Source organism: Rhinopithecus roxellana, chromosome 6, assembly GCF_007565055.1.
Source record: "Rhinopithecus roxellana isolate Shanxi Qingling chromosome 6, ASM756505v1, whole genome shotgun sequence".
Taxonomy (NCBI): Eukaryota; Metazoa; Chordata; class Mammalia; order Primates; family Cercopithecidae; genus Rhinopithecus; species Rhinopithecus roxellana.
Window position 1 is genome coordinate 85,598,095 of NC_044554.1, and position 13,374 is coordinate 85,611,468.

A 13,374-nucleotide genomic window follows, 5' to 3' on the forward strand; every position below is an offset into this window, starting at 1 on the left:
TCAAATATAGCAATCCAGAAAACATTTATTCAAGAAAAACAACTGGATCTGATTTATGGGTTGATTGTGTCCTCTCTCTTATTAATATGTTGAAGTCCTAATCTCCAGTACTTCAGGATATAAACTTATTTAGAAATAGTCTTTACTGAGGAAGACAGGTTAAAATGAAGTCATCAGGCTGGGTCCAAATCCAATATGACTGATCCCCTTATTAAAAGGGGAAATTTGGAAACAGAAAATACAGAGGGAAGAGGATACAGAGTGATAGGGAAAAGATGGTAATCTAAAAGCCAAAGACAAATATCTGGAACAGATTCTTTCTTCAAAGTCTCCAGAAGAAACCAACTCTGTCAACACTTTGATTTTTGATTTCTAGCCTCTACAACTGTAAGACAATAATTTCTGTTGTTTAAGCCACCCTGTCTATGGTTCTTTTGTTCCAGCATCCCTAAGGAACTAATTACAATCGGTAGAAACAGTGAGCTTGTAGCATTTTAACGTGCCTGATTACCATGCCTCCTTTCCCAGCTCCGCAATAAGGAGTCATGACAACCAACAGTTTACAATCCCAGTGAGAACCAGCAGCCTGGCAGCCAATGGAAGGGGCAGGCATGGTTAGAATGCCTTCAAAGCCTCCTTCCCAGAGTACTATCAGTATGTGACCTGTGAGTCAACATCCTTGAAGATCTCACGTTAAAGGCTGTCCGTGCTTGACCTGACTTGGACTTCACCTACTGCAAAAAGCCTTTTCCCCAAAAGAATTCATTAAAAACAAGTAGAGGCCCTCATTTAACTTTGTAACTGCCTGATATAGTGAGCAACAATTGGGGAAAGCAATAGGCTAACCAAAACCCTTAAGAGGAAAAGCTGGGGAATGTCATGTCCACAGGAACTTTGAATTGTTCTGAATATTCCTGAAAAAATAGCAGGACATATTCATGCAAAGGACAGTGTACATGCCCAGGACAATCTGTATACTCAGTAAAGATGAAGAGGCCTTAAGTTCTCTCCTTTGGCTGAAATTGAGGTTCTGCACAGCCTAAAGTGAATGATAAGGTAGAGTTGCCAACTATCTGAAAAGCATGTCACAACATGCACAAAGACACCCTGAGCAAAGACTAGGAGACTAACTGGTTCAAGATGTTTAATAAAAACTCTGTCCAATCATTAGCCTAACTAAGTTAATTAAGCAGAGATTTCAGTGGCTATGTGATAAAGAATACAAAACTTACACAATTAGTTCAGAAACTCACTGAACAAATACGTGATATCAGCAAACAGCAGCAACATCACACTCTGGGAAGTAGAAAGAATCTTATTTCCAGTGTTGCTATATTATTGTAAATGTCAAGTTTTCAACTAAAAATACGAGACATGCAGAAAACCAAGAAAATACGGCTATGTGCATAAAAAAGGTAGCCTACTGAAACAGACTCCAAGGAAGGCCAATTATTGGAGAAAGACCAAATGTTGGACTTACTGGATAAAGATTTTAAGTTAGATATTTCACATATGATCAAAGAAAACCATGTCTAAAGTAATAAAGAATGTGTGATATTCCAAATAGAAAATATAAACAAAGATACAAAAATTATTTTTAATAAACTGCAGATTAAAAAGTACAATAACTGAAATGGTAAATTAACTAGAAGGAATCAATAGCAAATTGAGAAGGCAGAAGAATCAGCAAACTTGAGGATAGGTCAAGTGGTATTATCCAATCTGAGAAAAAGAAGAAAAAAAGAATAAACATCAGTAACTCAAGAGACCTTTGAAAAAGCATTAAGCATATCAATGTATGCATAATCAGAGTCCCGAAAGAGGGGAGAGAGAGAAAAAGAATTTTTTTAATAATGACAAAACATCCCAAATTTGATTGAAAACATGAATCCACATATTCAAGAATTCAATTAACTCCAATTATGTTAAACTTAAAGGAAATCCATAGTCAGACACATCAAAATCAAACTGTCAAAATCCATAAACAAGGAGATAATCTTGAAAGTAGCAAGAGAGAAGCAACTCATCTCACACAAGTAAGCTTTGATTAATAGTTTCTCATAAAAAAAGTCATAATGAAATAGAAAGTCTGAATAGGCCTAAAATGAGTGATTAAACTGGTAATCAAAAACCTCCCACAAAGAAAAATTCAGCACCAAATGAATTCACTGGTGAATTCTACCAAACAATTAACAGAATTAACAACAATCCTTCACAAACTCTTCCAAAAGACAGAAGAGGAGGTAATTACATACCAACTTGTTCTATGAAGCCAGTATTACCTTAAAACCAAAATCAAAGGCATCACAAGAAATTTACAGACCAATTTTCCTTATGAACATAGCCATAAAAATCCTGAAAACACTAGCAACCAAATCCAGCAACATAAGAAAGGATTATACATCATAATCAAGTGGAATTTATCCCAGGAATGCAAAGCAAGTTCAAACTACGAAAATCAATGTGATGCATCATATTAACAGGATAAAGAATAAAACACACATTATCGTTGCTATACATGGAGAAAAAGCATTTAGCAAAATTCAACCCCTTTCACAATAAAAGAACAAACTAAGAATTGAAGGGAACTCCGTAACCCCGATAAAGGGTTACAAAAAACTCACAGCTAACATCATACTTAATGGTGAAAACTGATACCAGTTTTACATAACATCAGTATGAAAATATCAATTGTGTTTCTATATGCTAGCAATGACCAATCCAAAAACCAACTGAATAAAACCATTCATTTACAATAGCATTGAAAATAATAAAATATTTAGGGGTAAATTTAACAGAAGAAATGTAACACTTGCACACTGAAAACTATAAAATATAATTCAGGGAAACTAAAGATCTAAATAAATTGAAATAATGGAAAGACACCCCAATTTCATAGATAAGAAGACTTAATATTGTTAAGGTGACAATACTCCTAAAATTGATCTACAGATTCAATGAAATCTCTGTTAAAATCTCAATAGACTTTTTTGCAGAAATTGACAAGCTGATTCTAGAATACGGAATTGCAAGGGACCCAGGGAAGACAAAGCAATCTCAAAAAGAACAAATTTGAAGGATTCACACTTAATGATTTCAAAACTTATTATAAGCAACAATAATCAAGATAGCAAAGTATCAGCATAAGAACAGATATATAAATCAATTGCATAGTCCAAAAATAAACCCATACATCTGGGGCCAATTGCTTTTCAATACAAGTGCCAAGCCAATTCAAAAGAAAAAGAATAATCTCTTCAACAAATGGTGATAAAACAACTGGAGAGCCATGTGCTAAAGAATGAGTATGACTTCTACCTTGCACCATACACAAAAATTAACTCAAAATAGATCAGAGGCCTAAATGTCAGAGTTAAAACTACAACATTCTTATAAAGAAATATAGGAATAACACTTTGTAACCACTGATTAAGCAATAATTTCTTAGATATGATACCTGAAGCACCAGCACCATATAAAATATAGAAATGAGACTTCTTTATCAAAGTTTAAAACATATGCTTCAAAGAAAACATTAAGAAAGTGAAAACACAATCCACCAACTGGGGAAAATATTTGCAAATCATATATCCAATATATAGAATATATAAAGAACTCTACAATTCAACAACAAAAAGAAAACCACCCAATTTAAAAATGGGCAAAGGACTTGAATAGGTATTCTGAAAATGACGTATCCATATAGCCACAAAACACATGAAGAGTTACAACACCATTAGTCATTAGGGAAATGCAAATCAAAACCACAATGATACCAGTTTACACATACTACGATAGCTATTAAAAAAGAAGATGGACAATAACAATGTTTAGGATATTGGAAAATGTGAACTCTCATACATTGCTCGTGTGAAAGTAAAATAGCTTAGGCTCTTTAAAAAATAGTTTGGCAGCTCCTCAAAATATTAAACATAGAGTTACCATATGTCCCATATGTACTGCTAGGTAGAGAAGTGAGTATTATTTCACCCTAAAAAGGAATGAAGTATTTATGCACTCTATAACGTGGCTGAACCTCAAAAACATTACACTAAGTGAAAGACAGACACAAAAGGGCACACAGTGTATGACTCCATTTATATGAAATTTTCAGAACAGGCAAAACTATAGAGACAGAAAGTAGATAAGTACTTTCCAGGGCTGAAGAATGATTGCATAATGGATTAGGTCTTTCTTTTGGGGGTGATGAAAATGTTGTAAAATTAGATAGGGGTAACAGTTGTCCAGTCTTGTCAATACACTAAAAACAACTGAACTGTGCACTTTAAAGAATTTTATGGCATGCAAATTTGCTACAACTTAAAAAACACCAAAACAAGCTGTAGTTGCTACACTTCATGTGACTATTGCAAATCTTTGAATCCAAAATATGTATGATTTGTATTACCATATTTGCACTACATACATTTAATATTATAGCTAATTATTATATAATAAAAATCCACTACAGGCAACTTTAGATAACTTTTAGAAATAATTATTCTTTGTACACTTATGCAGTCATAGCATACAGTATTAGAACTGGATGAGTCTACCCATATGCAAACAACTTTAATCCACTTCTCTAGAAAGAAAAGGGCCTTAGGAGACTAGGATAACTGAAGAGCATTAGCCTTTTGGACAAGGTTGATAAAATTTAAACAAATGCTAATAACTTATTTAAAAATTAGTGAAAATATATTCATGAATACCTGGAAAACTTGTCGATCCCACTATTTTCACTGAATCTTTGGTCAAACGAAAACCTCTTGGTAATCGAACCAAGTGTCCAACTATCAAAAAAAAAGATCAACAATTTGTCTCATTAGATATTCTAAAATATTCAAGTATAGTATTACAGTATCTTTGGTATTGGTTGAGGGGAAGAGCCATAATTCAATCTCCTCTGACAGTTGATATCACTGGTCCAACTCTATTCCCCCTCAGATGATCTGATAAATTTAATCTACCTACTGCTTCTCCATATTATATCTCACCTCTGATTTTTTCTAAATCCATTTAGAATACTCTCTTCATTATTAGAAGCTCACATCTCCCACAATTCAAGACGCAAATCACAAGTCCCTTCTCCTTCAAACCTTGTTTGTCCTTAGCACTTCTTACCTGCCACAGTACATCACCAGCACCTTTTTAATAACACTCATTCTACACTGTACTATAGTTCTTTGTTTTTAATTTTCATAAGTTTTGGAGGAACAGGTGGTATTTGGCTCCATAAATTCTTTAGTAAGGGTTTTCAGATTTTGGTGCACCCATCACATAACAAACACTAAACCCAATTTGTAGCCTTTTATCCCTCACCCCCTTCCCACCGTTTCTCCCACCCCTGAGTCCCCAAAGACCATTGTATCATTCTTATGCCTTTGCATCCTCATAGCTTAACTCCCACTGATAAATGAGAACATATAATGTTTTGTTTTTCCATTCCTGAGTTACTTCACTTATAATAATAGTCTCCAACCCCATCTAAGTTGCTGCAAGTGCCATTAATTCATTCCTTTTTTATAGCTAAGTAGTATTCTATATACCTATATATATACATATACACACACATTTATGTGTGTATATATATATGCCCCCCCCACACACACATATTTATATATATACCATACACCACAGTTTCTTTATCCACTCGTTAACTGATGGGCATTTGGGCTGGTTCCATGATTCTGCAATTGTGAATTGTGCTGCTATAAACATGTGTGTGCAAGTATCTTTTTCATATAATGACTTCTTTTCCTCCAAGTAGACACCCAGTAGTTGGACTACTGAATCCAATGGTAGTTCTACATTCGGGAGTTCCAATGTGTTCTTTAGGGAATCTCCACAATTTTCCACAATGGTTGTACTAGTTTACATTCCCACCAGCAGTGCAGAAGTGCTCCCTTTTCACCGCATCCACACCAACATCTATTAATTTTTATTTTTTGTTTATGGCCATTCTTGTGAGAGTAAGGTGGTATCATACTGTGGTTTTCATTTGCATTTCTCTGATAACTAGTGATGTTGGGCATTTTTTCATATGTTTTTTGGCCATTTGTATAACTTCTTTTGAGAATTGCCTACTCAAGTCTTTAGCCCACTTTTTGATGGGATTGTTGGCGGTTTTTTCTTGCTAATTTGTTTGAGTTTCCTTGTAGATTCTAGATATAGATTCTAGATATTAGTCCTTTGTCAGATGTATAGATTGTGAAGGTTTTCTCCCATTCTCTGGGTTGTCTGTTTACTCGGCTGACTGTGTCTTTTGCTGTGCAAAAGCTCTTTAGTTTAATTAAGTCTGGCATTTTTGTCATTGTTTTTGTTGCATTTGCTTTTGGGTTCTTGGTCACGAAATCTTTGCCTAAATGGTGCTGGGATAATTGAAAAGCCACATGCAGAAGAATGACACTGGATCCTCATCTCTCACCTTATATAAAAATCAACTCAAGATGAATTAAGGACTTAAATCTAGGACCTGAAACTATAAAAATTCTAGAAGATAACATCAGAAAAACTCTTGTAGACACTGGCTTACATTGTACTACAGTTCTTGATGCACACATATCATTCTCCTTATTAGATTATAAGCTCCACTGATAGTGGGATCAATGTTTATGTTAACTTATCAAATATCAGTATCAAACACTATACCTTGCAGACTGTAAATATTAAATAACAATTGTGAAACATATTCTGATAGTCTTCATTGTTAAATGAGCAAATGTGATGGGCATAATAATGTGAGGGGCAGTATAAAAATGCAATAAAGCATTATACCCAAATAGCCTTTAGCAGACAGGAATAGCAAAGTGCAAAGAAAAGGATGTGGTATCAAAGCCAAAGGACTTGAGTTTAAATCCTAATTCTGCCATATACTGGTTTTAGGAAAATCACTTTTGACTCTAGGAGTTTCAGTTTTCTCATATGCAAAATGGGACTAATAATAATTCCATCCTTACAGTTACTGTAGAAAATGAGAATACTGTAAAAACTGTAAAAAGGTATATAAGAGGCGTCACTATTCATCACTTATAAGATACTAACTGCTTATTCTATTTCTTATACCTCAAAGGTCTAATCTCATTATTTCATCAAAAGATCACCAGGTAAAATTTTAAAATAAAAACCCTTTCACACCTAATACACGACCATGAACCATATCCAAGAAGTTTCTTTCTCCTACATGGCAATTGATGGCTATCAGTTATTCATATACTTATAGAATCATCATCTTTGGATTCCTGATGCCTGGACTTAGATTTTTAAATCTCTATTCACTCCATTTACTTACTTTCTCCTCCCCCATCCCCTGCCTACCTCCACATTCCTTTACATTTATATTCTTGGAGGACTTCTTTTTCTCATTATTCCTTATTTGAACAACTTTTTTCATATGAAGCAAATCTGTGATTTTTTCAATTCTGGGGTATATTTTGTTTTATGAGTCTAGAATTTCAACACGAAATAATGCAGCCCAAACCTTTCTAGTTAAAGAACAGTTCAATTAAACTTTCACTTCCTTCCTCAGTGTTTGTTCATCAGTATCTTAAATGTATTTTTTGTTTGTTTGTTTGTTTGTTTTTTGAGACAGAGTCTCGCTCTGTCTCCCAGGCTGGAGTGCAGTGGCTGGATCTCAGCTCACTGCAAGCTCCGCCTCCCGGGTTCACGCCATTCTCCTGCCTCAGCCTCCCGTGTAGCTGGGACTACAGGAGCCCACCACGGCGCCGGCTAATTATTTTTGTATTTTTAGTAGAGGCGGGGTTTCACCATGTTAGCCAGGATGGTCTCGATCTTCTGACCTTGTGATCCGCCCGAATCGGCCTCCCAAAGTGCTGGGATTACAGGCGTGAGCGACCACGCCCGGCCTTCAGTGTATTTTTAAAATAGTATAGAAAAGTACTTCAATTCTTTAGAGGTCAAAAATTTAAAATCGCATTATTTCCTATATTTTACAGCTAAAACCAATAGATGGCGCTCCACCATCACGGATAATTTCAAAGCAGCACGTTGCCTATTCACTTTGAAAAACACTGAGCACATCATTACAGAGTTCACACACTGAAATGCAAACCTGGCAGATGACCCATGGACTGAATCAAGGAGTTTCTTAACAAAGCAATTTAATTTTAAAACTTCAACTGTGGGTGATCTATCTATACCTTAATTTCCTGTCATTCACTCCTCTATGCAAATACAGAGTGCGACTTCTATAAAAAAACAAACCTTTCTTGTCACGTATTAGTGAGCAAGGTGTCTATATAACAGGGATGCACGTGACACAAGAAAAGGCAATTCGAAGAGTGGGGGAAGCTGCGGTTGTCCCTGCGGAGCTGGCCCGGCGGCGCGGACCCTCACCTGATGAGGGCACCCGCACGAGGAAGGCGGAGATAAAGAGGAGGATGGCGGCCCGAGAGAGCAGGGAGCCGGCGGCCCGGGTCCGCCGCCTGCCCCGCCGCGCCGGGCCGAGGGCCAAGGCCTCCATCCACACGCCGCCGTCGCCTGCCCACCGTCCGCGCGGAAGGTCGTTAGGCAACGCGCCTCCACCTGCAGCCGGAAGTTGGCGGGCGGAGGACCGGAACGACGGACCTGATGGACGTGCTCCCGCTTCCGCCGGGATGGTAGACTGGGGGTCCGCCTGTGTCTCCACATAGCTAGTGGGGCCTGCACTCGCCTGCTTTGCTGTGCGGCCCCCAGGCCTTCAGGACAACACCGTCACGCAGGGCATCCTCAAGAACATAAGTGATTTGTCCAAGATCCTAGAGCTGAGAGAGAATCGTTGGACCCCAAAGCCAGTGCTTTTACCTTTGCAAAGGGTTTGTGATCAGAGGGAAGGCCCTTTTTGTAAGCCAGGTGGTAGATGTGGGACCAAGTTTCGAACAACAGATAGTGAGAATGCATGAGTTAAGACGTGTAGAGCCCTCAGTGGATTGCTTTGATCTAGTAATGTCAGCAGCTAGTATTTTATGGATGTGTGGAACTTAATTGGGAGATAAATGCAATACACAGTGGGAATTAAAGGTAAGTAAGGCCTTCAGCCTCAGAAAGAAGCTTGATGGAAGGACAGAGGAAACAACCATAGATGAAGTTTACTTTCTAAAATAGACTGGAAAATCATCTTATAGTATCACCTAAATTCAGCAAAACATACAAAACCATCTATCCTGTGTGGGAGACCAGAATATACCTTCTCAAATATGAAGGATTGCTGCCCTGAAGACAAGAACCAGCGGATGCAGGAGAGATGTCCACCTTCCCTCTTTTTACCTAGAAGCAAGACATAGATTTAGAAAGACAAAGAGGTATCCTGCCCTGCTCCTTTAACAGAGAAAACAAAGGTTAACCACTGAAGACAGCTTCAGACCCTCATTAGCCTTGAAATGATACCAGAAGAATTAATATTAGCTTTTTTTTAAACCATCTTTTGTCTGCTATTTGTTTGCTTAGCCCAAGTTACTGCCTATAGAGACTCATAGTCGTTTTCCTTTGTCACATCTCTAAAATTTTCCTAATCTTTGTTGAAGATGCTGTACAAGCTGGAATTCCAAGATGCTTCTTTGAGAACTACTCATTCTCTGGGTGTTCCTCATATATAAATGAAATATATTAATGAACTTCTGTTTTTCTCTTGTTAATCTGTCTCTTGTAAAGGATTCATTCTAAGTACAAAGTTATGGGGATTTTTTTTTTCCCATACACAGCCTAAGAGGCCATTTATAGCCAGAACTTGTTTTAGAGAAATTGAAAGAGACTCATGCCTCTACTTTTCTGCTGCTGGAAGGATTTACTTAATGGGAGCAGAGCTGTGATAGAAATAAAGCAGTTGGTGCAAATACACTGAAGAATGAAGTTTGAGCAACTAAATATAGAATGCCTAATTACAAATGAGTTATCACTTTTGATATGAAGAAATGAGTGATCATGGGTGGGCTAAAAACTGTCACTTGATATACTATGATCTGGATGAGTGATTTAAGACTGACAGTCTAGCCACCTAATTTAATCTCCTCACTTGTTTAATAATATATCTCAAAATTGTGAAGACTTTCAGTGGGGCATAGGCATTCTGATTATACCAAGCATATCACCCTTGACAGTTGGCCTGATTAATGATTATGTGCCTGACTCTTCAAAGCTAGAATCTTGCCTGTTCTAACATTTTTGCTGCAGTAAGGATGATGTGAACTTTTACCCCAAATTCTAATATTTGGATTTCCTCTTGTAGTAGTTCATGCAAGATGAAATTATCCAGATATTTTAAATGAACCAATATATTAGTGATTTAAATGATATTGTGTGTGTAGACAGTTAACTGACACCCATTGTGGTTTCCTAAAATGAATTTAAAACTCTTACTGTTCTTACTCTGGACACTATGGTAAATTTAAGGGAAGTAAAGACAATTTAGGGCATGTAAATATGTACCTGTACTTTCTATATAATTTTCTGTTTTTCTTAAAAATTAGATATACTGGGGCTGGGCGCGGTGGCTCACGCATGTAATCCCAGCACTTTGGGAGGCTGAGGTGGGCAGATCACAAGGTCAGGAGATCAAGACCATCCTGGCTAACACGGTGAAACCAGTCTCTACTAAAAATACAAAAAATTAGCCAGGCGTGGTGGTAGGCGCCTGTAGTCCCAGCTGCTCAGGAGGCTGAGGCAGGATATTGACATCAACCCAGGAGGCGGAGCTTGCAGTGAGCCGAGATCGCGCCACTGCAGTCCAGCCTGGGCAACAGAGCGAGACTCCGTCTCAAAAAAAGAAAATTAGATATACCAATTTAACTTTAGTAATGTTTGTATTTTGCAGTGCATTTATATTTACATTTATTTAGATAGCAAGTGTTATATCTATAAATACTTAATTGTAGTCACATACATACTTTTGGGAAATATATTGTCACTGAATTAACTGCTTTATTTACCCTCCTTAAATATATTTTATACCCATAAATACCAACTTATGGAAATTTTTAAAATAAGTAAATGAACACAGCTTTCCTGAGCACCAGGGAGAAAAGTATCATGGAAATATTAGTACCAAGGCTATTTTTGTTTTTCTTAAGAATTAAATTATGACATACATAATAAATGGTTCAATGTGTTAAGAGTTCTAGCCGTTGCCAAGCAACAAGGGCTCTGCTTTTTTCTCCTTCTGTCCTGTTCCTTCATTGCCCTAGTCTTCCTTTGGTGGAGGAAAATATTTACCTTAAAAAGAAAAGCAAAATTATCTGCCAACATTTAGAAAGCTGAGTCAATTTTATACTAGTTTAACACTGATCTTGAGTTATTGGAAATAGAGTTTATATACTTGAAGGAATTATCAGAAATACTTTATAGTTATCAAAACTTCTAAAGAGAAAGGCCATGGATGTAGAGATTCAGGACACACCTGGAAAGATAGGTATCTCTAAAAGGTCCATCCTTTCAGGAACTGTTGAGAATATAGATTACCCACACTATTGTGATCGCTTAAGAAAAATGAACATGCCTTTTGTGAAAGGTCTTGAGAACAGACATAACTATGGCAGATTTGAAAAGAAATGCAACCCTGCTTTTCTTAAATTTCACCCTTATCCCCCTTCAGTTTTGCCAGACTATCATTTACATTATCCTTATCCCCCACCATATGGGCCACATTATCCATTATTTCCACTTCGGGATGATGTGACCTTAGGTGATTCCTGTTCAGGGTTTATGAGTCCTGGTGGTGATGCTGATTTAAATCCTGGCATTGGCAGAACCATACCAACCCTAGTGGATTTTAGTGATGTGAAACCTCAACATCGAGTTCCCAGACCAGACACAGGATTTCAAACAACAATAAAAAGGCAAAAAATTCTATCAGAAGAACTGCAACAGAACAGGAAATGGAATTCCAGGGAAGTACCGGACATTTCTATCAGAGCAAGACTTGGAGGTAAATGAAGTGACATGAACTTTATATTTTTTAAATACTTGAGGGAAGAGAGTATGGACATAAGATTCAATATTTGGGCAGTTAAATTTACAAAATGACAATGATGTGAAAAAGGTTTTATTTTTAAATTACAGATTATAAGAAAGGAATGATAAACTTTATAAACTTATTTGTAAAAGAAAATTTGTTCTCTAAGAAAAGAACATTCATTAAGTGATTCACACAAATTATATAACATTATTTATTCTAGCTATATGGATAAGCTTGTTTTACCAAAGGGGAATTTATGTATCACTTTGATAATTTTATAGAATTCTCCTTATCTGTCTCTCTACTTTGAAAGAATTAATTCACTGATGATTATGAAAGAGTTAGTTTTAAGGATTGAAATAAAATGGGAAAAATTTAAGTACTTGAACATAAACTTTTTGGTTCCAATAAGAACAGAAGCTGAAATGAAGCAAACTGCATAAATAGCTCCACAGCCACGGAGGCAGGATTGATGACTCCTTACTGATATCTGCACCATGTGGTTTCTCTGTAAGAACTCCTGTAAATGGAGTTCTTCTAAATGATAAGAAACACCTCCAAAAGAAAGCCATAGGTACTATTTCCTGTATAAAAGCTGTCTGGCAGACAGGAATGTAAAAAGATCAACATTTTTTAGCTTGTGAAAAGGAAAGGGCCAGATGCTATAGGAAGAAGACTTTTAAACATTATTCCAAGAAATGATAGGTTGAAGAAATGATTTAGCAAAGCTAACATAGGGCTAAAATGGTGTTAACAGACTTTGCACCACCAAGTCAGAACCAAGTATAGAGCTCATCTGTCCCATGTATTTCACTACCTGAATCAGTGAAACAGAGGAATTCAGAGAACGGGCTTTATACTCAGACTATCTGGCCTTGAACTCTGGCAAAAAACTAAGTTGCTGTACAACCCAGGGCTAGTTACTATTCTCTTTATGCCTGTGTAGCCTCACTTGTAAAACTCACCTAAGAGTAAAACTTCATAAGATAATAGTAAGGGCCATTTTATGTAATTCATGTAAAAATACCTAAAATAAAGAATTAATGTCAGATTGTAAGAAGTCCAAAATTTTCAGTTTCTTCATACATAAATTAGGAATAATAGTACTTCTTTTATACATTTGTAAGAACCAAATGAATTAACACTTGTAAAGTGCTCAGCAGAATCCCTGAAACCTGATAAAACATTTCATTAATAGTAGCTATTATTATTAGCTATTAAGAGTTTCAAAAAGTAATACCTGCAATTTGGGGACAGAGTTCAATATAATTTGTCCTAGGCTTTCAATGACTTTGTACATCCTGGAAACAATCATTAATTGTAAATGATAAGTACTTTCAGGTTTTAAACCTAAAAACACATTATTTCTAATACATTCTCATAAAGACGGACATTTCAGAATTAATTTCATCACACACCGGTATGCT

General features: G+C 36.5%; 2 protein-coding genes across 2 annotated transcripts in view; one reads left to right on the top strand and one right to left on the bottom strand.

Moving 5' to 3' along the window:
* Positions 1-8,528, bottom strand: part of ZPBP (zona pellucida binding protein) — a 149,639-nt gene extending 141,111 nt beyond the window's left edge. The window contains exons 1-2 of the mRNA XM_010357494.2: positions 8,356-8,528; positions 4,713-4,793 (exon numbers count right to left, since the gene is read on the bottom strand). Coding sequence (XP_010355796.1) covers positions 4,713-4,793; positions 8,356-8,482 — 208 coding nt within the window. The 5' untranslated portion in view covers positions 8,483-8,528. The remainder of the gene's footprint in view (positions 1-4,712; positions 4,794-8,355) is intronic.
* A 2,639-nt stretch (positions 8,529-11,167) lies between these two features.
* SPATA48 (spermatogenesis associated 48) overlaps positions 11,168-13,374 on the top strand; it is a 65,248-nt gene continuing 63,041 nt past the window's right edge. The window contains exon 1 of the mRNA XM_010357497.2: positions 11,168-11,917. Within this exon, the coding sequence (XP_010355799.2) occupies positions 11,365-11,917 (553 nt within the window). The 5' untranslated portion in view covers positions 11,168-11,364. The remainder of the gene's footprint in view (positions 11,918-13,374) is intronic.